This window comes from Apus apus, chromosome 3 (genome assembly GCF_020740795.1).
Source record: "Apus apus isolate bApuApu2 chromosome 3, bApuApu2.pri.cur, whole genome shotgun sequence".
NCBI classification, from domain to species: domain Eukaryota; kingdom Metazoa; phylum Chordata; class Aves; order Apodiformes; family Apodidae; genus Apus; species Apus apus.
In genome coordinates, this window is record NC_067284.1 from 35,329,238 (window position 1) to 35,356,656 (window position 27,419).

The 27,419-nt window shown below is 37.9% G+C and overlaps 1 protein-coding gene across 3 annotated transcripts in view; it reads right to left on the bottom strand.

The window, feature by feature from the left end:
- The window catches only part of LOC127382192 (ectonucleotide pyrophosphatase/phosphodiesterase family member 1-like), a 58,003-nt gene that overhangs the window by 8,958 nt on the left and 21,626 nt on the right, over window positions 1–27,419 (bottom strand). For all 3 annotated transcript variants that reach the window (XM_051613454.1, XM_051613456.1, XM_051613455.1), the window contains exons 6-19: window positions 23,691–23,788; window positions 20,705–20,784; window positions 19,203–19,322; window positions 17,991–18,100; window positions 16,717–16,782; window positions 16,339–16,411; window positions 13,984–14,092; window positions 12,705–12,836; window positions 11,123–11,154; window positions 9,893–10,020; window positions 8,766–8,835; window positions 5,544–5,631; window positions 2,032–2,207; window positions 1,452–1,503 (exon numbers count right to left, since the gene is read on the bottom strand). In XM_051613454.1, the coding sequence (XP_051469414.1) occupies window positions 1,452–1,503; window positions 2,032–2,207; window positions 5,544–5,631; window positions 8,766–8,835; window positions 9,893–10,020; window positions 11,123–11,154; window positions 12,705–12,836; window positions 13,984–14,092; window positions 16,339–16,411; window positions 16,717–16,782; window positions 17,991–18,100; window positions 19,203–19,322; window positions 20,705–20,784; window positions 23,691–23,788 (1,334 nt within the window). The remainder of the gene's footprint in view (window positions 1–1,451; window positions 1,504–2,031; window positions 2,208–5,543; window positions 5,632–8,765; window positions 8,836–9,892; window positions 10,021–11,122; window positions 11,155–12,704; window positions 12,837–13,983; window positions 14,093–16,338; window positions 16,412–16,716; window positions 16,783–17,990; window positions 18,101–19,202; window positions 19,323–20,704; window positions 20,785–23,690; window positions 23,789–27,419) is intronic.

Genomic DNA, 27,419 nt, shown 5'->3' on the forward strand with positions numbered 1-27,419 from the left:
TCAATTCGTATTTTTCCATAGCACTAAAAATACAGTTAATATTTTGTTGTTCTTACAGGCTGTCAAGTTATGGCAATCAATGAGAGAATACGCAAACTGAGGTAACTAATAAACTCTAGATAGTCTTAAGGAGCATTTAGGCTGGTAACTAGAATTATTTAATCAGTGATAATCCTTTGAATATCTAATTAGTAATACTTAATTCATACAATTTATAAGAAAATTGCTGTATTAAGACCAGTGCTTAGTAGAGGTCTCATTGATAATCCAAGCAAAAATGCAGCTGTTTCAAAAATGGCAGTTTGGAGCCTTAGGTTCCTATTTCTACAAAACAGAACTGAAACAGGTTTTGTGCCCAGCCTTGCCATATTCCTTCAAAACCAGATTCAGCCAGGCACTCAGGTGTCCACCTACACATTAGCAGTCTGTTTCAGTGGAACCACTTGCAGGCTTAGGGGAAAGCACTCTCTGTCATACTAACTGGATTTCATTTCATGCTCTCACAAGTGTTACAGTACCAAAAGAGTTATTTTTAAAGGGTTCTGGGACACATTTTAAAAAGAAACCCTGCTGTTAGTGGAAAAGATTCAAGAAAACTCTATCCGCTCTTCATGCCAGGACAAATGATACAAACCAGCAGGCGGCTTATATCAGCCCTGACTGAGCAGCAAGTACTGAATCCTGCCTGTAACTGGCATTTAAGTCCAATTTTTAATAGTGAGCTACAGTACAGTGTTGCCAAATACAGAATTTATTTGCACAAGAAACAAGGTTTCATGAACACACAAGGCAATGTCTCTACCAGGCTGTTTCTCTTCCTGATAGCCTAATCAACTTGACTTAATCTTTTAAGGTATTAGCATCAAGAGCTACATTCTATTTTGACATACACCTTTTGTTATTTACTTGTTGTCTTACCTGCTTCATGCTTAAAATAGTTTATTTTGTTTTACGAGTCATGAGCATGTTTACAGCCTTACAAACTGCAGCTCAAACATGGCATGCAGTTGTCCAAAGAGTTAAAATAAAGCCTAAGTAGAACATGCAAAGCTTGAGACCATGCAATGACTTGACTAGGAAAAATACCCTTTCTGCTTCCATAAAAGCATGTTGCCATCAATACGTTGGTATTTGCAGGGACATACCACCAGATACTACCCCAGACACTGCTTTTGCTTCCCATTCCCATTCATGCTTATTACTTCAGTGCTAGAGAATTCAAATACATCAGATAATACACATGCCATAAAGACATATGCACAAGGATATACACTTGTTTGAGAACACATTGTTCAGTAGGACTGTATTCAAAAACCTCAGAACTACAGCTTCAGCAAGTATTTAAAAGAATTTTTATCTAATTTGCCTAAGAGTTGCTCAGGAGTTGAAACATTTTAAATTTTTAATGATTCTTATTTATTTATATTTATATTACTATCTAAAGTTCTTACCTTCTGTTTCAGTGAAATGTAAACGCTGATGAAAATCCTTTATTGGCAAGCCCTATAATTATAAAGCAAAACCAGTGAGATGCTACTAAATTTTCAACAAAACCTATCATGAGTCACTACTACACTTAGAGTACCTAATGTGACATCTGCCTTGCAAGTTATCTCTACACAGAATTCACGGGCACCTACTGGAGATGGGTTAAGGAAAATGTGCAGAAAAAAACTGGTTTTGCCACAAGCCTTGAAAACCACAGCCTGAACACACAACATTCACATAAGGGAAATTTCAACATAAGTAAGTGAAGCAAGCAAGAAGTGAATGCTTTCCCCATCAAAGCTTCCTTCTGTGGTGTCTTCCAGGCTCTTCAGAGCTGAATTACTTTACATAAGCAAACCTCAAAAATTAATATATAAATAGAGGCTAATACCCACTAACCCCAGGCAAGACTTGATTTAGAAACCTCACTTAGTAGGAGATTGCAAAAACTAGGGGTAAAGATAAACACTGGAGAATCCAGAGTTTCACTCTAAATACAACACAGATGACCACCTCCACTACTTCAACCATTTCCATACTTACCCCTGTCCTGCAGGAGCAGCCAGGGCTCACTGAAAAGGCTCTTTGTCCCACCATCGAGCATTCAGAAGGATGGCTTGTTTCTTTGGGATGATGGGGGGTGTAAACAGGGTTCCTTAGAAGATGGTTTAGGCGTCCATGAGTTCCATTGTTTGGGGCTGGTTTCAAATCAAGCAAATCTAGGAAAGAATTCAAGTGTAATTAACAGGAGGAGCAAGACCATAATACACTGCTGCTTGTACTGTGATTACAAGTACGCCTGAGTCAATTAAGCTGCACTGCTTGCTGCTCATAACACCCAAAAGGGAAAGCAATGTAACCCCTTTAAAAGGAAGCACACATGTTCTTAGCTAGGGCTCAGGATTATGTTAGTCTGATTGCAAAGAGAGACAGAACAAGCACAAAAAATGACAGAGGCTTACATCTGAGGGGAAGTGAACTTGCAGCATCCAAACTTGCATCAAGGGTCAGAATGGGAATCTCAAACACATGACTAAGAGCTTCTTGGGGCCTTTTTGGCTTTCTTTGTTTTCTTTTTATCTCTAAGTTAAATACTTAAGTACATAAGCTTTAGTTAAGGACTAAAGGCTTTAAAGGCTAAAGCCATAAAAGAACTTAGAGAGAACATTGGTTTCTACTTGTCTCTTAGGTATAAAAGGTTAAGCTTCAAAATTCTCACCAAAGTAGTCTAACCACAACAATACCTCTACCCCAGAAACACCCTGAGTCTCTGCCATTAAAGTAACTCAACTAAAAGCTGCCTACCACCAATGCTCAGAGACACTTCAGACACCTTCCAAATACTGAATAGATCAAGCCCTATTTCATGCTTAATCCTCACTAGCATTCATACATTTGTTGTTCTTCCACTTAACTCATATTGGATCTATGAAATAAGATGTTTTCAAAACATAGCAGGTGATGAGACACACTTGTGTCCAAAAGCTTGGTATCTAGTTCACCCATCTAGAGCACAAAGAGTTAGAGCTGAACTTGCCTTCTTATATGGGGAACTGAACATATTTCCCCCTACACTATGCCACTCAGATAGGTTAATCTCATTCTTTCCAGAGGAAGCTGGTTTGCTGTCAAATTAGAACCAGTCCCAGAACTCAGGTCCCCACTTCGACAGCTAAATTACATTGTTATGTTCCCATTATTTTAAGTGGAGTATCCAGGAATTTACAAGGTCCCAGAAATCCCCAATTCTGGCAATTTGAAAGCCTTGGAAAACATGAGCTGAAATTCCCAGTTCAGACAAGACAGTTGTACACATCTGGTGCTCACACTTTAAGTGCTGAAAAGTTGGACAAATGGGACAGTATCTCTTCTACAGCTGCATTTTTCAAGAAAGTGCAGTCAGGCACCTCCAAAATAAACACTGGAGCCCAAACCAGGCAAAGGAAGACACCTCTCTGCAATCCAGGAGGCACCTAAGCCCTGGGCAAAAAAAAAGGTTGAGTAAGTTGCCTCGCTTCATTTTCTCTCCAACAGTGAATGTGCTGGCTTTTGCACATCCTATTCTTCTAATTCTTTCTACATAGGATGGAGGAAATCTACACCTCTGTGACTACACTTAAAACATCTGACCTGTCACTGAACTTGCTTCACTGACTAAGGACTCTACCCCTCCCATGCAGCATACACAAAGATCAGGGTGGGGGGAATGAAGGTGGTTCAAGAAGGCCGTGAGAAGACAGGAAAGCACACAAGGCTGTGAGACACTTCCTGAAAATGGCCTGTCTCTTATTCCAGCAAAGAATTTAAACGCATGGTTTGAATGTGGTATACCTGAATATTGCCACTGATCTCAAGCATGTTCAGTGCTCCTGTTAAGCATTTGCTGGATGAAACTCTTTGGCAATACTTTGTCTCTCACAGATGCAGATGTTAGAGCAAGTATAGGTCCTGGTAAGAGAGAGAAGATGGCAGGAAATAATGGAAAACAGGTGAAGACCTCAAATAGAAGAACAGAAAGTGGCAGACCTAGTGGGAGACTTTTCTAGAAACTATGAAATACAGAGCAAAGAAGGGACAAAGGAACAAGGAGCTACAGTTAATTTACAGGCTAAGAGAGTTGGGATTGTTCAGCCAGGAAAAGAGAAGGCTCCAGGGAGGCCTCATAGCAGCCTTTCAGTACTTGAAGGGGGCTTACAGGCAATGGGGGAAGGGACTCTTTACAAGGGCTTATAAGTGAGAGGACAAGGGGTAATGGATTAAAACTGGAAGAGGGGAGATTTAGGTTAGACATTATGAAGAAATTCTTCACTATGAGGGTGGTGAGGCACTGAAGCAGACTGTCCAGGAAAGTTGTGGATGTCCCCTCCCTGGAAGAGTTCAAGGACAGGTTGGATGGGACCTTGAGCAACCTGGTCTAGTGGGAGGTGTCCCTCTCCAAGCAGGGGCATTGGAATTAGAGGATCTTTGAGGTCCCATCCAACACAAACCATTCCATTATTCTCATTTTCAGAAAGAAACACCACTTCTCCAGTGCAGTGCAGTGTACTGTACAGTAGCAGAAAATAGTGAAAAAATATCTGTATGTGGTGTGGGCTGTCTGTGATCCTCAGATACAGAAGCAGAGCGCATGGAACAGAAATCAATCATGAATTTTAGAGTGACATCATAGAGAGGCAAGAAGCAGGAAACCTGATTATTGCACAACTACCTCTAGATTGAGACTCCCAACACAATGGGACTACAGACTAACCACACTTGCAACCCATCAAAAGACCAAAAAAGCGTATTTGAAACACCTGTTGTATTGAACGATGAGTATGGACAGGGAAACATCCAAACCTAGTATTAAAAGTTACAACATATAAATTGAAGAAGTGATACATACAGTGATCAATCAAGAACGAATATGAATCAAGAAAACAAAAATTTAAAACAATCTCAACTTTATGTGAATTAAAAACCTACTTATATCAAGTAACTAGATTTAAAAGATTATAAAGAAAAACAACAAATCAGAAAACACATGAGAAAAACACAAATAAATGTTCAAGTGCATAAAAAGCAGACAAGGTCACAGACTTAGGTTTTCTGGAAATGAGCTGTCTGGCAGCTGCACCTATACCCATTAATATGCTTGTTATTTGCTGTTCTGCCTGAATAAGGTCCTCTGAGTGACCTGATTAATCTGATAAAGCCTCTAGTTACATATGAGAGAGAAATATCCCTGTTTGATTGCAGAGAGATAACTGTAGAAAGTAGTTAGTTTTCGTAGTGGTGAGTAAAAGCATCTGCACTAGAGCAGCCAGAGGAACACGGAGTGATCAGTGAAAAGGAGAGACACAGGTGGCCTGACCAGTAGATGCTAAATGGCTGTTAGTCTTTTAGAAGCTGGACCTTCCTCCGAAAAACAAGCAGCATTTTATTTGTGAAAATCAGCAGCAAATCTCAAGGACAAATTTCAAAAGACACTTAGAAATCTGTTATAAGTACATTAACAATGCCCAAGAGATATTATATTTTACTGAACAAAGATGACCCCCATCAAGTGTACTTACCACACATTAAATTATATACTTCAATGTTTTCAAATGGATCAACTTGAGTACGAAACTTGAATCCTGGTCCAAACCCAATAAAGATAGCCTAGGATTTATAGAGAAAAGTCAAGTGGAACTCTGTTCAACATAAGTTGAAATGGAAAATATCTTCTGACTTGGGGCATTTTCTTCCAAGAACTTGGCCTTTACCAACATAGTATGGATCAAGTCAAAAGCATGTATGCTTTTTAAAAAAAAATGTAAATGTATAAGAACAATTCTTAAAAGTAGTAAAAGAGTATTAGGAAACCTGATTCTGTCTTATTGTTGGCTTTAAAAAGTTGCCTTGAGCCATTTGTATGTCTCTTGCCCTTCTCTCCTTTTGAAGAAGTTTAATTCATTTTCTTAAAACTTTAATAAGAGATTTAATGGAAACATTGAGCCAAGTAACCATCGCACTTCATGCCCTGTAAACAATTAGGAAGTTTTTAACTTAAGGCTATAAAAACATCTGTTAGGAGCAATGCTTTAAATGGTTTAAGCAATGGCAAGATCCTAGGCTTCCACGCCTGGTTTGCAGCTGTTCATTCTTCTTGCACCACTTCCTGAACTGTACTGGCACAAATTATTGTGTAGCCATGGAGTGAACCTGATCCAGGAGCACAGCCAACTCAAAAAATTTCTTTTCCTGCTGGCTCACTTCCTTCTGGTTCAGTTCCCCAACCTACTTAACGCTGCAGCCACACAGAGCTGCACAGAGCAGGGGGTTTCACAGGAATGAGAACAAGGAGGCAAGGGCAGCAAACGCTCAAAATCAACTGCTGCCAAAAAGACTGGGTTTAGACTTATCCTGAGATGCTCAGCTTCTTTTTAATGAAGTGAAACAGATTGTACCCCTCTGGGGTATCAAGATACTGAGCGAGTGATGGATGTGTTGCACTCTGTAGCACCTTCCTGGTTGGGATCTCAGAGCTCGTTGCAAACAATGCAATTGTCTCCATTTTCATAGCTGTGTGGCAAAAATAGAGGCTAAAAATTCAACTCTAACGTCTCTCTTTTTTTCTTTTTTCTTTTTTTTGAGATTAAAGCTTAATCCAGGCTGACATTCTGCAACTGTTGATACTAAAATCTGTAGGCTAAGGACTTACTCAACAGGCCTAATTTGAACCAGATGAGGCAGGAACATGCTACCTCCTTTCTACTGAACTAGGAAATTACTGAGCACGAAATTTATGCTGCTATAATGTTAGCCACAAAAGGGTAAATTATCTCATTTAAGACCATGTAGGGATGCTATGAACTGCTAATCCCAAATCTGGCAAAAAGTTGGAATAGAGGCAACATACCGAAAAAAATCTACACAGTCAAACTGTAGCAGAAGGAATATACTAAGGTGGCATTTGGCATCATGTGGCCTTGCTGGTTATAACCCTTTCCTAGGTACTATTCTCAATAGGCTTTTCATTGCCAAATTAAGGAAGAAGAGTAGGCGTAGAAGGGTAAACTGTACAAAATTAACACAGGTTTTAGCTAGCAGTTTTAAAAAACAATTTGATGCCAACACCACATAATTCTACATGCCATGAAAGATAACGTTTTTAAGAGAAATCTATGCTTTACATGGACTATGTTTGTCTTTTCATAAAACTTGTCTTCAACACTATTTTTTAATACAGGTTCTCCCTTTATAGATGTGTTTACATATATTCACTGTAATAGTTCCTAGTACCTCAACAACTGTTAATGGATTTTATCCTGAAAAGCTTTTTTGAAATAAAAAGTATTTCCTTTCGTTATATTGATAGCAGAAACTAAAGCAGAGGATAGGTTAAGCAACTTCCCTAAATTAGAGAGATCTTACTAAGGATCTGATTTCATGTTTTCCTATCATCCTCTCCCACTTCTCATTAAAGAGAAGAATTTTGGGTCTCTCCTTATTTTAAAGATGACCGACATGTTCTCTCCTGAACAGACTACCTCAAACCAATGATACATAATCTATCATGACACAGTAGAATTACAGATGTGGGAGATAATTCAGTCAATTTCTGTAAAAGACAAAAAGCAAGTATGTTATTTCTGAAATATACTTCTCTGACCAGCTGTTAGGCAATTCCTGTGGTGGAAACTTGACAGACTTTCAGTACTTATTGTACTCATTAATGGATAAAAAGAAGTTTTCTAACAATCAAATCAACTCTTTGTTGCAATTTAAGCCTGTTACTTCTGTTCCTAAACAACCCAGAAAACAAAGAATGAACAAGACTAGCCTTAGAGACCAGGGAAGTGGCTGGATAGGGAACAACTTTGCTTGCAAGAGCCTGGGTGACATAGTGGTCAGCAAGCCAAATATGAGCCAGCATCACACCCTGGCAGCACAACCAGATCCCATGATGAATAAACAAGCTCAGCCAGCAGGCTGAGGGAAGGGATTATTCCTCTCTACTCAGCATTTCTTTAACCCACATGGGAATACTGCACTTCCAACATAAGAATTACATCAACAAACAATAATTGCAAATTCAATGGAGGGCCCCCAAGGTGTTTGGGGGCTGAAGTTCTTGCCCTGTGAAGAGCAACAGGGCTTGTTCAGCATATAGGAGACTACTTCAGGTGGACCTAACAGCAATCCCCCAGTACCTACAACAACATCATCAAGGAGACAGAGACATGCTCTTCAGTGCTACACAGCAGGAGGCACAGAGACAACAGGCATAAATTGAAACAAGAAAGCTTCTGGCTGGCTGTCACTAAACACATTTACACCAGGGGGACAGTCAGGCAGTGGAATGCATTGATTAGGAGTTGTGGAGCCTCTGCCCTTAGCAGTTTTGAAGATATGACTGCATAAAGCCTAAGCAAACTGGTATGGGGTGGCACTAGGGACCTCCCAAGGTCCCTTCCAGTCTGAATTCTCTTAAGAAATACCATTGTGTTTGAGGATTTTATAAGTTTTCTTTTCTTGCATTTGATGTTACAACAAAACAACCTGGCACAGCTTTATACTTTCACCAGCACAGGGAAATCTTTGGGGTAAATCCTGTGGGGTTTTTGCCCAACTCTTACAACAACCCTGTGGGGGTTACCCAGCACATGACAACAGCAATCCTACAGATGCTTGACTTCTTTAATTGCAGATGGAATAGTGTCACAGGTCTTAAAAATAAAATCTCAACATCCAGAGAACACAGCATTCAGAAACAGAAGGTGTGTAAGAGCTAGCTTAAGTTTGAGTCTCACCTGCATGCTGGGGAAGCGATTGTCTGAGCCATGGAATCCACCTGTGCAGCTCTTAATCTCAAGTGGTTTCCTATAAAAAAATTCACAGTTTACATAACTCGCACTTCAAAAATCATATCCGTATAAAATTCATTCAGTGATGCATCGTTTACTTGTCTATTTAAAGATTCTTAGAGGCATGTCCATAGGGAATAGAAAGTCTTTAAGCTGTGGAAAATAATGCGTTTAAAGTCAAAACAATAGTTTTGTCTGCAAATGTTGTCATCCTTTTGGAATTCTCAAGTGTCCATCAGAGTAATTTAAAGCCAAATATCAGATGACATATAAACAAAATGCTTCTTCTTAGGGTAAGACTTCAATGTCATTTGAGTAACAGATCTTTACAGTCCTTTATATAAGTAGATTCTTAAGATTTTGTTTGGGTTTTTTTATAAAAACACTAATGTAATTTAGAGCATTTAGCTGGGCAGCCTAACAAATCTCCAACATATGCCAGATCTACACATATTATTCAAATGTGTACAATTTTAATAACACATTGCATGCTTGATTTGCACAACTTGCACACATTTACAGAACTGAGCATATGGACTGAAAAACTCTTTCATTATGAAAGCCCTGGAGTACCACAGAGGTGTTCAAAATTATATTATCATGGCAGATGCCACTGCTCCAGGAGTTGGAAATCCCTTGGTCAGAACACGTAAGGTAATTAACAACAGTGGCTCAGTAAGGTTAATGTCTGCCGCTGGATTGCTTATAAGACTGATTCAACCAAGTAGTTATTTGCATGCTTTACTTTCGTAACTTACTTTGGAAATTACTAAAGCATGGCAAGATGTGCTCAAGTATCTGACATAGGGGACATTTCTGTCACAAAGCCAGCTACTAACTGCATGCTCAGCAGGAGGAGTAATTATAGGTGCCAGTTTAGAATTGAGCCTCCTCAAGGCAGCAAAATCTGCACTGAAAAGCATGCATTATTTCTTTGCAAGGTCCCTTTGCTATGACAAAAAAAGAATATCATGCTCCAATAGCTATCATTGAGCTCGAAGCTTGTAGAAGAGAAAAGCTATGACAAAACAAGAAATTTGCTGTATAATCAAGTACTGAAAACTGTAACTCACCTAGCAAGCTGCCATTGGGAGTCTAAATAAAAGTGCAATGGTTCAATCCGGTCATTATAGGAAAAATGGAAACGCTTGGGTAGCAGCTCTTTCATATAAGCTTTGAAAGGCTGATTTGGTTCTATGCACTGAAATGTTAAAAGTAAAATATAAATTGCACATTTCACCAAACTTTTGTTTATGTCATGCACAGTTCTTTTAAAGCACTTCAATTGCAAAATCTGCAATAACTTCCACTAAGCACTATGGGACTCCATCAGCCTGCAAGTCATATGCTCTGGAACATAAATATTAACTATTTAAATAAAAACTTGTTTTGCATTCAATACTTATTAGAAGAATATTTATAAAGGATCGTGGACATAATTTTTTTCTTACAGCCTACAATTGTTCAGAACCAAGTGGTACTGCTTAGAATTAATAAGTAATTACACTGAGACTCGAACATCATGATACTTTCACAAGTGGTAGGAGACTATCCAGAGCAATAATTCTACAGCTCTGTAATACAGAAAGTAACAGACAGTCAAAGGGTTTTAAGATTGAGGCCACTCAGGAACAACAGGTTTTTCCACCAATTAAGATCCATTCATGATTTAAGCAAAGCAACAAAAAAACCCACCCCAAAAAAACAAACCAAAAAAGCCTCTCTGTTGTAATATTGGAAATTTTCAATACTTAAAGTCATCTACACAACAAGCACAGCTCACATTGACAGCAGCATTTGCACAACTGAGAGGCAAATACTGTGGTGCAGAGATGAGAACAGAAGCCAAGTACAGAGTGGAAAGGTAAATTCCTTAAGCTGGAACTGACAACAACAATCAACATCTCTCTCTCGAAGTTCTTTATCAAAAAAAGCACGAGCAAGAAAATCTTATGCTTGTCCAGGAAATGGAGCTGAGCTTTACACTGACTTGGCCCTTGGCCAGCATAGTCCAGATATGCAAATTCTCTAGTTTGAAGAGCAACACGATAGTGCTATGAAAAATGTCAGTGAAAAGAAATGAACACAAAGCCTTAGTTAATGCACAACCACAGATTGCCATATGACACCTTACTCAACTCTGACCTTCCCTTCCCCTGCGTCCAACTACCTTTGCTGCTGTTGTTAAACTGGATAGCATATAGAAGGTCACTGACTCAAAGTGCAGCAAACAGCTGATGCTATAAAATACCTGTGAATGTCAGGAGAAATTAGGCTAGAATAACAGATAAAATGACACTTACTGTGAGGTTTCTGACAATGCCTTCATAATTAACTGGAAGAATCATATGTAAGAATTAGTCACCTAAGTTAAAAAAAATCAAATGTAAAATGAAAGCACTCCCATCACATAATATAATTAGCTTAATTTCAAGAAAATTTCTGGACATTAGAAATTATTTTTCCAGAATGAAAATTATATAGGACAAAAGTGATCACTAAACTGTGATGCTATTGCTTCTATAAAATTTTAGTTGAGTCTCTCCTCCCTTTGCATACTTATTTACAGTTTTAAAATTTTTCAACTATATTAGCCATAGTTAGAATAATAATCTGAGAAGTAGGTTTTCACAAGAGGCAACTAAATACTGTGCTAATCAAGCTGGATTTTTCCTGCTTGTTAATAAACTTCTAAGGAAAAAGAAACAAACAGAACTATCAGGACAGCAGTTTTATCTAGCAAGCATACTCAGCAACATACCCAAGTGCAAGCTGGCTAAGTTTCAGATCCTTAGACTCAAGTCAAAAAGGACCATTACATCATTTAGATTGACATTTTGTATAACATGGGCCCATTACATTTCACACAGTTACTCTGTGCCAAGTCTGATATCCAATTTTGGCTAAAGTACATAACGGATTACACTGGCTAGGGAACCAATAATAATTCCTGCATAGGTGTTTGCAGGGCTACAGAGGCAGCTGTGATACTTCCTGAAAACACTGCACATATCAAAACCAGCAGATCCTCTGCTTTTCTTTTGCCTGAACTTGTTTCTCCAGGAAGAACCTTGAAATGGCATTTGACTCCCATATTCTCCAAGGAAACATTTAAAACAGTTTGGAATAGCATCAAGCAATGAAGTAAACAGGACTTAAAGGTCACTGGGGTTGAGGTCCAGAAGTTTTAAACTTCATGGAGAACAATAATCTAGATAGAAAAAAACCCACCGAAACAATCTATGGAACATGAAGGAAATGCCTGCATTCAACATGAAAAAGTATAAAAAACTGTAGGTATTAAGTGTTCATCTAATTTGAGACTGCATAATGAATCAAAGTATAAAATTGGTAAGCATTCATTGATTTTTACGTAGGTGTATTATTTGTCTTTATTTGTAGTTTACTCAACTGCTGTCAGGCCATTAGGACATTTTTTTAATAACTAAAAATTAGATTATTATACCCCTAAACTAAATGTAAAGATAGCAACAATCTAACACTCCTTTAAGAGAGAAATATAACAAATTTATACATAAACTAGTCAACCAGGAAAACAGGTGAAAAATGAGGGAGGAATTTTTAGGCTGTCTTGAGCACCAAAGATCCAATTCCAGGGAATGCCATTTACGAGACAAGAGCATCTGCACTTGGTGACTGAGGCAGCCTGCAAAAGCAACCTGTAGGATTCAAACACTTTCAGATCTGCAAAGTCAAACGGTGTTTAGAAACACAGGTGCACTATTTCCTCTTTATCATTATCCAGGTTATCCCTAGTTGACCTTCACTCAGGTTTACTAATGGAATACATGGATCCTAAGTTTGTATTCACAAAATACAAAAAGGCATAACAAAGTAACAAAAATTAGTTTAGCAATTACATACAAGAGAAATACTCATCTGGAACATTATTAGGTCTTAGGCGAGCTGCAGGACCAGGTACTACTATAAAATCTTCAACATTGTCCAGATAGCTGCTCAGATAGGCTGTTTTCCTGCAGCTCCCTGCTTCCATACCTGAAAAAGGAAATAAATTTTATTTCAAATTAGGAATATTAATATAGAGTAGCCTTGCTGAGGACACATGAAACTTAGGTTGTATAAGTGAGAAATATAATTTCTCAGGTGTTTTTATCAGCAAGTCCCAAGACACCTGATCCAAGGAGACTACAATACTCAGGTATGAAATAAAAGACATTACACAGATACACACAATCAGCCATTTCTTAGCTGAGAAAGACATTGTAATTGAATAGACAGACTAATTTTCTTCTCTGAGGGGAAAGAAATCTTATAAGCCTAAGAACAGTAGTCATGGTCAGACTAAATTTTCCTTTAGCTCAATATCCTACCTAGTAGTGTTCAGTAACACATCTAGAGAAATAACCAATAAGCACAGCAGTGGATTGATCTTCTTCCCAGTGTTCCTTATCAGTTTCCAAGTCAAAGAGACTTTCAGTTGCATATTGCATTTCAACTCTTAATTATGCTTGAGAAATTTACCTGCCCCATTAATTTCATTAATATTTTCTAAACCTGTATGGATATTTGGCTTGAGTCATTCCTAGTGTTAACGAGTTCTCCAAGTCAATTTTGTGCTGCATGAAAGTGTGGTTATATTTTGTTTCTGAGGAAAAAAAGCAAAAATAAAAATTGCTAAAATACATAAATTACAGAAATAATTCCAGAAATATTACAGAAATAAATAAAAGATTCACATTCACAGCCTTCAGATATTTGATAAGGGAACAGATAACTGAAAGGAATATACAGCTTCCATCTCCCATTCTTTAGCAATTCACAAACTACTGCTGTGCAGTGTAGGTAAAGACAGAATAAAATGAAAACTGTTTTTTACAATTCATGTTTTTTGTTCTATTTCTTTAATCAGCTGGTAATGATCACAGGAGAAAAGAGGGATAAAATATGAAAAATACATAATCCCTGCCTATATTCCCCACTTCCTCCCTCCTTCACCCCTCACAAAATAGTCTGATCTCACCTACACTGATCATCTCTAACACCATCTTGATAATATAAAACATAATTTCTAGGTATTATCTGCTTCGTTAATCTTGCCAGAAACATACAGGTATAAACACAGAATATTACTTTATAAAAGCAGCTTTCAAAATTCTGATATATTTTATAAAATCAAGTTTACCATGATCTGATATAATGAGAATGTTCAGGCACTTATGCAAGTTAATTTGCTTGAGACCATCCATCAGCATCCCTACTATGTTGTCCACTCTCTGCAATGCCTTAATGACCTGCAGGACAAAATCAGCATTGTAAAGGAAGTGTTAATCAGTTCAATTAAAAATCAGAATTTATTTCTAGGGAGAGTTAATAAAATTAAACTGTCACAGTATATGCTAATTAAAAAACTAAAAAGCTCCTCTTATAGACCACTCAGGCTAGATGCAGGACAGACATAAATGAAGGCTACAGGGGACCTAAAACAGGGCAGCAACCCCCGAACTCGTGACAGGTAGCACATACAGTGCACCCTAACAGGAGCAACTGTGAGGACAGGAGACTTACAGCATTCTCAATACCCCATTAAACTTGCTTCTGCTTCTCTCAGTTGTATGTCCTTTAGATGCATAGTCTTTACATCTGTTGAGATTGGACTCAATAGATACACCTATACTGCTAAATAAAAATGGGAGCCAACAGACTGCCCAGCACCAGCACTGCTCAGGGCTACCTCCACCTACAGAAAACTGGCTGTATCTACACTATTGAGCCCTTCACCCCACACTGTACTAAGATACAGCTACACATTTTTACATATTATTTGGGACCTACAAGAAAGTTGGGGAGGAATTTTTTATAAGGTCATGTAGCAATAGGACAGGTGGTAATGTCTTTAAACAGGAACATGGGAGATTAGGAGGAAATTGTTCACTATGAGGGTGGTGAGACACTGGCACAGATGCCCAGGGAAGTTGCCCCCTTCCTAGAAGAGTTTAAGGCCAAGTTGGATGGGGCTCTGAGCAACCTGATCTAGTGGGAGGTGTCCCTGCCCATGCAGGGGTGATGGATCTAGATGATCATTAAGTTTCCTTTCGACCCAACCATTCTGATTCTATTTTTTCACTTGAAGACATTAAACAAAACAAACAAACAAACAAACAAAAAAAAACCACAACAAAACAAAACAAACCCCAAACACCACAACTCCCAGATTACAGCCAGTGAGAGTGGTTTTTAAGTATAAAATTGAGGATGTTTGTTGCATTACCAAGAGCACAACCGAGGAGAGCAGAGAATGCCTACGGGTGCAGATGTTGATGAGAGTATACCAGAGGTTCAAAGTAAACAGAGAAAGCCTAGCCTGCAGCACTCTTCCTCAAAATCCCTGTTGATAGAAACCCTGGAGCAAACTGTTCTTGAGATTGTGACTGGCTATTAGCCAAAGAATAAACTACCAATCTAGCATTGTTGATCATCGGGGATCCAGCTTGCCCTGGGGCTACTTTTGAATACTTGCCAAGTAAACAAAAGAAAAAAGTATAAAGTAAGTCATTCTGTTGCCTCATTGAACTGCTTGTGTAAGTTGCCTTCCTTTGTGTGAACAAAGATAAGTTACTGCTGGGGAGACTAGATACAAACCCTCAGGGTCTTTCCAGAGAATTCCTGATACACAGTACTTAAGATCCACTGACTAACAGAAGAAAAAGATAACCAATTTAAACATGTGTCCCATAGTGCAGTTCCAATGAGCTGTCTGCTAATTCACTGGGCATTTACAGTCATCTCACAGTTCCTTACAAGAACAGCAACTGCCCACACCACAAGAAAAACTGGCTAGAGCTTTTTGCTGTTGTCACCATTGAGGTTACATATTTAGTTAAGGATGCTCAAACTTCCTGACCATTTTAGATGGGAGAATTTTAAGATGTCCTGATTTTCCAAGAGCTTTTTCATATTCATTGTTCACTTTGTTTTGTTAAAATATAAAGCTATTTAGTACTTTCGAAAACAGTAGTAGTCCCAAAGACTTCTTATTTACACAACAGGTACACCACAAACTGATAGGGTGACTGTCCCTTTTATCACCTCCTTTCCAAGAAGGTATAAAATGTAATTGCAGGGAGATAAGACCAATATTCATCTAACCTTTGCACAGATAGTGGGGGAAATTAAATGACACTTATAACATGAATACTTAACCACCAAAACTCAGACCACTGCTATAAAAATCTCTGTTCTTGTCAGATCAAAAGCATATCCACTTTCTGTCCACCTCCCTGCCCCCTAAAATCAACATTAAAATTCAGTAGAAGCAGATAAAACAACATGCAAGACATCCCAAAAATGCTTCTGCAGTTTAGAAGTTATTGGGAAAAAAAAGAATTAGGCTTACTAAATAGACTGTTTATTACATGCTTTATATCAAGCCCACTGAACATGATCTTGGTTAATCTAACATGAATTAAGGAAGCTGATTAGAGTCAGAGCAAAGCTTAATATTAAAGAAAAAACATTAAGAAACTACAAAACTACTTACTCCGCTGCTTACTGGTCCAAACTTATGGCCTGAGGAATCTGGTTCTTCTAAATACAGAGTGTAAAAGTGTGGTCTATATCAAACAGTACCAAAAATGTAATATTTTACATACAAGTTGAGACAGTTTGAAGAGATTATATTTCAAAAATGGATATCAAATATTGGAAATAATGTTACTCAGATGAAAGACATTAAAAGGAAATAAAGAAATGTATCTTAATAAAAAAGGTTTCAGTCACAGAAACAGACTTGCCTTAAATTGTATTTTAACATTGTTAGAATAATGCGTAAGATTGTAAATATGAGTTCTGTTTTAAACTAAGCAATTAATTGCAATACCACTCTAACAGGAACTTACTCTTGTAGCTGTACACCTACCTTTCCTCTTCAGGTAACTGCAGCCAGCGAAGAACCGTTACCACCCTTTCTTCAAAGGGGATTGAGCTGCAGCAGAACAAGACATGATCAACCAACCACGTATTTCCAAGAGCTAAAGAATTTTAATCACACATTACAATATCAGTGTTCTTTAGTAGAGAAAACTGAATTCAATTGGAGGTCATTAATGGTTATTTAGCAGTATGCAAGTTTATCTATACTAATTGCCTGTGACTCTACAGGAGTTAATGACCAGATCTAAAGCTCCCTTGAATATTGTCTCCTTTGATGGCAATGTGAGTAGGATAAAGCTCCCACTAATGCTTGTGTTCATTATACAAAGAGAAACAAGTGACTTCAAGGAGCAAAATCATGTGCAGGTTTTTATTCCTGAATTATGTTTTGAAAAAGTTTTGGTTTGTGGCTATTTTTTTAAAGGTTTAAACAGTTTGAATACAACTTCTCATACAATGTCACAAAGTAGATGCTCTGTATCCTGAAGTAGACCAAAAAAAAGTATGTTGACCTGTAACAACATGAGGCACCCAGGAAGTTATTAATTTATCTACTTAACACACAAGTTCAAGTAACAATGTACAAGTTCCTAGAAAAAAAATATGTAGGTAGGAAATGGCAGATCAGAATTTCTATGCCATATGAAGGGTGTAGGAAGAGAAAGTTATCCTAGGGTGATAGAAATTAAAAGCCTGATTTCTTGGGCAAGATTTGAGATTATTCAGTAAGTGGTGATACACAGATTTATGTTGAATTTTCATTTTGCAGAAAATGTTTAATTGCAGTGAAGAGCAATCACTAATGTATGATGCCCTGATGTGAAATGTTTTCAAAATTTGGAATTAAAATAATTTTACATTGGAACAATTTACTGCAGTCAACAGTAAAACTTCTGTTTTCATAGAGAGTATCACTTTAAGACCTGATCCATTCACTGTATGAGTGACTCTATGTATTGAATGACTCTAAATACACCCACAAAAGATTTTATAAATAGAAGAGCACTAAAGCTTCAAAGATGGCTGCTCTGAAAGCTGATTTTTCCACATCTTTCCTGTAAAACATTTGCTGAGGAATGATAAAATTATTAGGCAAAGATTTTACATTATACTGAAAGAAAGTCAACTAGACCACATCTTTTTTCATGTTGCGTTCAACTAGTTAGAAAAGCAGAGAAAAAAATGTATATAATATCTGGTGTCTGTCCCATTGCAAAAGATAAAGTAAAATATTCATCCAAGACACAGGAGTGTACATACCCATTGTAGTTTTCATACAGGTTTGGAAATGTTCCATTAACTGCTGCATCTGACCCAGGCCAAAAGAATGTACCTGCTTTCAGACCTTGATAGATAGCTGTTAGCCAGATCTGCAGAAGAACAATCATCATCATTAGTGCAGTTCACAGTTAGCTGAGTAACTGCCAGATTCACCACCACCCCACCAGCTCTGCACCTTTCAGCAAGCTGAAAATCAAAACACATAACCGGAGTACTCCCAACAGTCAACCTTGCATGTCATGGCTCTCTGCAGTCCAGATACACCTTGCAGCCAAATTCCTTATGACAAACACTTGGATCCCTTCTGCTGCTACACCAGTTGGAACCAGGACAGAAGTAGGAACCATTAGCTCCCATGGAGGGTGCAGTAACACAGTGGTAGAACCATGGCTGAACATCAGGAAAGGGAAATGTCAAAATAACAGTGAAGCAAGAAGGGCTGGGAACATCCCAAGAACCTATACCCCACATGCTCTGAAATATAGGACCAAGAGTTCGGTCAACTCTTTTGATTTTACTGCTGATTTATTGATTTGCAGATTTCTGTCTGCCATTTGTGTGTTTTCCTGCCCGACTTTTACACCACTTTCTTCCCAGTGGCCAGTAAAGTCTACAATTGTGTGTTCTCTCCTTCAAAAACCAAAAAATAAATTGGTCCTCCCCACACTACTAAGTAGTTACATCTCTTCCTTTGCCATTCCTTAAGCTAGCACTCAACACAGCCTTTCCCATGCCACTTAATTTTGATGGCAGTCTCAGCAGATGTGCCATAGCTGAATGACTGAATTGAGACATTTTCTTTTAAAACCGCAACTTAGACTTCGTAGCAATTTGGTCATACCTCTAATATTGCTTATTACTACAACTAACCAGGCTGTTGATTTCCTCAGAGAAGTTAACTGCAAGCCCACTTCATATTAAAAACAGAACAAAATCTGGTATCTTTATTAGTTATTTTCAGATAGTTTTCTCCTTAGAGAAAATTCCCTGAAGTTCAACAAACTCTGCTGCACTCTGTTTCATCTGTCATTTTGCAGCTCCAGTACAGCAATTTCCAATCATGCTGAGTAATGCTTCTTGGCTGACTTAGAAGTACCCTCTGTACTCTTTCAACATCACTATGCATCCAAGTGATATTAAGTAACATAACGACAGGCTGATGTACATTCTCAGCAGTGTATTAATACTTACAGGCTGTCCTTGGTACCACTCTGGATTAAACTTCTCTTCACTTCTAAGGGTGAATGATGCATTTCTTTTGGGGTCATACATCTTGTTATCAATTATACCATGAGACTCAGGATACAGTCCCTGCAATTGAGAGCATACCTTGTTTCAATGTTATAAAGAACCTTCGAGCTACACAAACAGATGTCCTTTAGACAAATGAGTGTGTCCCTTAGACAAGTGAATAATCTGTGTGACTTTTGCTCCACCTCAAGACCCAGATTTAACAGCATCACCTACCATTGTTACCAAGCTCTACTTTCCAATTCTTAATTGCTTCTCAGTGAGATTAATATAGGCAGGTAATTTGCTCTGGGATCAAATTGAAAGACACTGTTTCAGTTCAGACAGGTATTGTATCTTTAGTACTAATGACAACAATTACCTATGCTGGACCTTCATCACCAAAACCCAGGGATTTCAAAGAAGAATTTCATATCAGCAGGTGGAAGCTCTAGTTGGAGACAACCATGACACAAGCAGTGAACAAACTGCTCAGAGGTAACAGCTGTCAGGTAGTTTTAACAGACTGAGCTCTGCCTTCAAGCAGACTAGCTCCTTTCTACATTAAAGTATATAACACCACCACCATTAGACTCAGATAAACATCAGGGCCTGCTACTTTTCATAAGAATAGGGAGCTGAGACAAAGCTCTAGGCTGTATTTAGGGACACTCACACAGCTGAAAGGCATGATTAATGCCTCTTAGGTGTATAATCATGGATATTTGAGAGGATTGCACATTAAACATATAATTCCTGAATCTGTGCTCCTCACTTTGCAAAAGACAGTCTTAACCAACTGTGAAGATAAGAAAGAAGGTGCAGATAGTCGAGTATTTGATTGAATTTTAGTTCTGATATGATGAAATTAAGAAGGATTTGGATTCCAACCCTACATTTGGTGTTGAAAACCTCTGGTTTTCTTTTTCTTCCTACATGTAGGAGCTAATATATTTACAAGATCAGCTTTCTGACCTTCCAATCCAGGTTTGGATAGAGTTCATCTCACAGTCAACATCAATGAGATGTTCAAACCTTTCCTTTAATACTTTTCCTTGTATCATGGCAAGCCAAGCTAAGTTTAAAAAGTGGCACAAGGTTGGCTGTTTAAAGGAGTCAAGCTGCTCTCTCTCCAAGAGAGAGCCAGCTGCAATTTAGTGGAAATATTTACACAATGAGGAGTTGTAAAGCGATGTGACCTTCCACCTATCTGGGAATTCTTGCAGCTAGTCTTGGAAGGATTGCATTACTTAACTATATTAGATCTGACCACTTAGCTGCAGCGTTAGATAATGACTATTAATCTAAATTAGATAAAGACTGTAACATACACATTTTCACAGTTTGAAGGGAGATCCTATTATTTTTATAATCCATCAAAGAAATATACTACTCCCTTGGAGACAATTCAGTAATGAGCAGACTCTTCAGCAGTGGAAACAAAATATACAGGAAATTCTTACTGTGACAATTGAATAATGATTGGGAAAGGTTTTTGAAGGATACACTGGTGTCATACTGGAAGTGTATGTTCCACATTTCTCTAGAAGAAGAAAGAAAGAAAATCAGGATAATTACAGAAATAAAAACACATGTGCATTTCTCTTATGAAGATATATGCCTATTAAAAAAACCACAAAAAAGCTAAAAACCAAAATATATTTCTAGAAAGTTTTAATTCTTAAAAATTCTGGATTTAATACTTCATTTTTCTTCCCATGTTCATTTACAAACTGACTAAATGGCAATTAATATAAATGTTATTTATTCCTAATGACTGACTTCAATGGTCACATGAGCAAATCACACAGTGCCTATGAAAAGCATGCATAGATAAGAATGATTGAACAAAGAAACCACACCCTCCAGAGCTGGTGTGTGCAGTAAGAGAAGCCTGCAGCTTGAGCCCAAATAGCTACTTCACCCTGAGCACTCCCAGAGATGAAGTGGCCACTGGTACAGTGCTACCCTGGCTCTCGCAGTCACTTGGCAAATCACTATTTATTCTGCAGTCTCCTTTTTGTTCGTGGGCTTTTTGTTTGCTTTAAAATAAAAATAAGAATTTATTATGGGATAAACCTTTGTCTTGATCTAATAATCACAGTTTTTTAAGGATATTAGTGCACAGTATTTGCCAGTATGAAGAGTCACTAGCCAGGTCAACACATTTGTGCAAACCTTACTTAAGTGCCTAAATTTCCACAGGCAAATGTAGTGCCCCTGATTTTCAGAAAGAAAAAAAAAGAACACTCATTAATTACTTCAAAACTACTATGTGATAAGCCAAATAACTTTAATTTATTCTAAAGAGCCAAAAGCAATGACCCAATAAAGACCACCACTGGTACATCTTCATTGTATGAATAAAATAGAAATGTAAGGTTTGATAACATGAAAAGTGTTGCATTGAGACACTTTGAACTCATTGGACGGGGACTTTGGATTAGATCTCAATTGAAATATTAACTTGAGCTAACTGAGATAAAAAGCAGCCAAGCCAGAAAAATAAATCCTCGAGTTACACATCCTCTCCTACCTTTTTAAACCTGTAGTAACAAGTCATTACTTGTAACCTTTTTGATACTGCAACATACTTGACACATTTCAACCAATCTCTTGTTGAGGCTGTTTTCCAAAATCTTAGGTTGTTGTTGGGGATGGGAGGGGAGGATGGGGTTGTTTTGTTTTTAAAATAAGAGAAAGATATACTTTAAAAGTTTTGTTTTGCCAAAAATTCTAAAGGCTTTTTGCTGGGACTTTCCATGAGAGTTATCTGTCTTCTTTTTGGCTTGTTGCCTTAAAGACAAATTAAGACAAAAGGAGGATTTAATATTACGGTGTCACAGCATAGAAGCATGGGAAAATGTCTTCTCTGAACTCCATATACACACATGATAGCTATGCCTGGGTTCACTGCAAACCCTCAGCTCCATGCTGAATTGCCCACCTCTCAGCAGGTAGCATAACGGGCAAGTGTAAAGTAAAACTTGCTAAAAGTGAAATTACTGTCTTACAGGCATCTACTCTAACACATTTCTCCAAGGATACATCAGAATTTCATTGTAAGTGTGGCTGAATTAATGGGACTAGGCAATGGGAATATTTATCGAATGCTACACTTGTCATCAAGTGTTTTAGAGGAAAATCCAGGGATTTAGAACGGTTCTAATTTAATAAAGAAATGGGTAGTCTGATAAGCTACTTAACATGAATAATTGTTCACCGCTCTGGAAAAGCAGTCATGCCAAACTGTCTCTCCTTTTGAGCATTTACTAGCCCTGTAAATGGATAACTGTGAATTCAAAAGGATTCAATGCAATTTTTCCAGCAATAGTCAAGTAATTTATCCATTTTTGTTACTTGTCTACTACAGAGCAATAGACTTCATTACCCTTTCCAGGATGGCTAAATACTGGAGCACTATTCACATAGTCATAGAAATTTTTATCTATACAACTGCCTTCACCGTTTTCAGTGCCTAAACACACAGGACACGAAGCACATGGAGATCTGAAGCCACAGGCCCTTAGAGTGTCATGTGATACACAATCCAGTGGCACCAGTTTTCATTCATGAGCTATAACTGCTCATATAACAACGAAATTGTCTTAAATGCCTCATTTTATTCCAACGTGGAACAAAAAGAAAAAAGCTAAAACCTCAAGTACATCTGTGAATTGTTATCCTCCTAGAACAGATCAAGTTGCAACAACCACTGTGCAAAAAGCAAGTACTTTTACTGATTTATTTTTAGTCAAACTGAAACCAGTCACCCCAGGTAGTAATTTATGAATGACAAGAAGATTGTCATATTTTTCAGACAAGAAATGCCATCAGTTCTTTACTGACCACAGCCAAAATAGAGAGGGAAAGTAACTAAAGTTATTTAGACACTACAAAGTAAAGTAAGACACTATAAAAGCTAGGGGGAAAAAATATGTAATTATGAGGCTCTCATTTCTTCTGAAAATGTTTGTTAAATGAGGTTCTCAGATTCAGCACATTTCTACCAGCCCTTCTGTACCATCTGTTCCTAATCTCTTCCTTCTTTATCTTCTTTTTCAAATATAATCAAATGTTTTCTACCTTGCTTTCCATTTTCCAGAGCCATTTACCTAAATATGAGACAATGTGCAAGTTACAGTAAAAAGTGGGTCTACTACTATTTTTAAGAAATAAGTAAGCTAACAGCAAAAACCACCCACCTCCTAAATACAGCAAGGGTTACTTAATTTTTAATGTTTCACTGAAAACTCAGAAGCCCCTTTACTCATACCCTCTCCTCTCTCTGCCTTTCCATCCTCCCACATCTCCAGTTCTCTGGGCACAGCTGTCTAGGGCAACAACTTCCATTTTAATGGAAGAAGAGTGAGGATTTTAAAAAGTCTAGCTGTATGGGTTTTTCAGGTAAGATGTCATGATTATTGCTTAGACAAAGAAAATACTCACGTAATTTGCTAATAACAGGTAGAAGTTCACCCCAGGTCTGCAAATATTCTGCTCTGAAGCCATCCAATGAAAACAGTAACACTGGAGACTTGGTAAATCTGAACAAACAGAAATTGAAGTATTAAAAGACAGTCTCTGAGAAATAATTTCCTATCACTTAATACAAGAACATTTCCCCCAAATCACAAGGATGTTCATTCATCATGGGACTATAAACCAGGCCAAGGAAGTAAGTCTCCCTAAGCAGGAAGGTTGGCAGACTGGCACCATGGGGAGCAGACCAGCCATCTGGTCCCTCTGCTCACTGGCTGAGGATTGCAGTAGGGCATGCACAGGGAAATCATGACAAGGCCATACATTAAAGACCCATAAAATAAAGAACAATGCTCAAGTAACCCATCTGGTGGGCTTGGTACTCATTATCTTTAAATCAGTCCCACTGGAGCAACACTCAGTTCATCCAATCCCAGGGTAAGAGCAGGGAAAGAAAAAAGGCAACATGAAGCCATGGCTTTCCATTACTCATTTTGCTCCTGAATAACTTGCAATCTAGCTGAAAAAGATTAATTTATCTTTTTACATATACAGTGAACAAAACTAAGAAAGTCTAATGTGCAGGATTTGTTAATCAGCAATTATAAGACTTGTTTCCTTTAATCTTTTAAAGATTATTTAACCAAGAACAACTTGATTACTGTACCAGAAGTACTACTAATTTCCAAACTGAAAAATGTGGCTCTACAACTGGAACACTAACAGTATTTCTGCTTGGAACTTGATGGATAAATTCAGGAACTGATTTCACTGAACTAGCCAAAACAAGTTCTCCCCTTCCAGTCTCCACAGGACCTATGTTTTCCAACCTTTACTGGTTCCCAACTTAAGCCCTATTCAAACAATTTCTCTCCAACTGTAAGTACTTAAGACATTACATCACAGATGGGAATAGTCATTAGTAACTTCTTTGAAGAAAAAAAACCTTATGTTTGACCTTTGTAGCCTGGTTGGGCTTTTTTAATATTACTTATATAATACCATATTTTGAAAATCTTAGAAGGAAACAAGAAACTAATGATTTTCAAAACAAGACACAAGTCCTTTGGCAGAATAGTGTAGGGAAACTTAATGTACTACCTCTGCCTATATTACAAGTACTTTTTGCACTGCAGATATGATCTTTGCAACTTTTGCAAATACCTTCTCTGCTGACTGACTCCCTCCAATGCAGTGGTCTAAACACCTTCACTGCAAAGTTTCCTGCAATAAAATACGAGCTTTGAGGCAAAGACTGTTCAATATTACTTACCAACAAGTCTAACTAAAAACCCAAAAAAACAAAAAAACAACCAACCCAAAATTAAAACAACTCTTTAGAAAGGGACTTTACGCAACTGCTTCTGGTTTGGCATTTACAAGTAAACCAACTGTTAAGTACATGTTTTGGTTGTCTGCAAATCCAGCGACTGACCCTCTCACACATGTAAAATTAAACTTGGCAAAAGAGACCATTGCCACAAGTAGGGAGACTGGCCACTTCACTTCTCACTATACTCTACACATACTGAAACTCATATTGTTAAGTGATCTGCCCTGTGCTCAGAGAAATAAAGCATGACAGACGATGTTAAACTGCATTCTTTTTGGAACAGGTCCAGTAAAATACCCAAATTGACCTCAGTTCTGAGATATATCAACCGTTTCCATGACTTTTTCCTGTCAGTAGCCAAGGTTACACTTGCTACTTCAAAAATGTGCTACCATTAGGAAGCAAGCCTGGGAGTTTCAAGTTTTGCCCCTGCCAGTGATTCATGCTCAATGTGTCCAAACATTATGACGAGGGTGTTTCACAGCTCTTGGATAAATATGTATGCTACAGTCACATCCTGACTCCAAACTGAAGGAAATGCAGTGGTAATTATCCCTTCCTATAAACTGGGTTCTATGGAAACATAACGCAGGCAACATAGGCTTGCTGTGGTCTAGCAGGTTCACCATTCTAGATTATTGAGGGCCCAGAACTGTACACTACACTGCCAAGCTGACCTGCCTCGCCACAGGCAAGTTAGACCACAATCTAAGGAAAAAAATAGAAGAAAAAAAAAAAGTCCCCTTGAAAAGTTAAACATATTACACAGAAAACTTCCTATCCCACACAAAGGCATACACTACTGACAATAAACAGTCATAAAAAGCATAGGAAGTCAAGTTTCTTTTCCACTAAGTTTCCATAAAGCCCCAACAGGAGGCACAATAGCAATCTTCAAATACACAGGAGATCTACAAAGAGGAAAGAAATCAGTGGCTCTTCCAGCTCAATGAAGATAAAACACACAGTAATAGGCTTACTGTACAGCAAAAGATACTAAGACATCAGGAAAACCATCACTAGGATAAACTGCTTAACTAGGTTTGAATTCTCAGAAGATTATTTCACTCCTAGAACAGTAGGAAGATAACTCCTGAAATCCTATAGCCTGTTAAATTTATAACCCTATTAAATAACATAGAACCTAATACTGGAAAAAAATTAGGTGTGTATGTACTTCCTTTTAAGCATTGGATCAGATCAGATTACTGAAATCAGTGGGATTTCTCAGATCAGGCACTTCACTGAGCACTGCATTGTCTTTTGTCTATTCTGCACCACAAGAGCAAACCCAATTAAAACCAAAACAGAATAAAATCAGCAATTTGAACCCACAGAACATTCTGCATTAATAGGCACAGAATCAGAGTCAATATCCTGAGGCCTCAAAATGAGCACTGAGCTAAAGTCACCTCCACTCCTGCCTACCTCACCATAGGAAGAAGTGGACTGTTTACAGAGTTATTATTTTTGGGAGAGGCTTGTGTGCTAATAGTCTGAGAGGAGCGTTCAGTCAACACTGTTTGATTCAACTCTGACCACACATCACCCTTTCCTGGGCTGGGTGTTATTGCAACATTTCTAGTTTTTCCAGGATTAAAACAATTTTAGTAGAGTACCTATCCCTTTCATGCATAAACAACAAACAAAAACCCTAAAAACAAGTTAATCAACAGGAGATGGCATTTATGCCACTCACTTTGATTGTGGATCTGTACAAAGCTCTTCCTTGCTTATCCACTCCTTGGTGGTAACCCTCCCTAATCTTACAGACCAGCATGTCAGAGTGAGTTCCCAGCACACAATCCTGAACGGCACCAGTCCTCAGGACAGAAGTTAATGACAAAAGCTTCCTGAACTGCCTAGTTACTGCCCTTCTACATGGGGGTCTTGGACTCCAGTCAGGAGAGAAGCACCAATTCCTATCTTGAGAAAGGTTCTGAAGTGTCAGTCTATGCTATTGAATCAGAATTCTGAATCAGAATTAAAAGTACTAATTTGGTATAAAAATATTGCAAAAGGAAATGTATTTTGGTTGACAGTATGATAACTCCAATGAATAAATACAGGATAATTTAAATATCTTAACATAAGTTAAAATAAAGCAATGACATAAGAACAAAATGAAATGCTTTTACTTTACTAGAAATATTCCCAGCACACTGTAATTTCTTTTGATTTTTTGACAATTTTCAGACATGAACATAACTGAATTCAACTCATCCCCACGACACACCTACAAGCTATTTTCCTGTGGAACACTCTTTAATTGAGAAAGTTTAAGTCACTTTTAATAACTCCTACATGAAATCATGGTTTGCAGTCAGCTTTAGCTTTAAAGTCAATTTGAAAATCCCACAGCA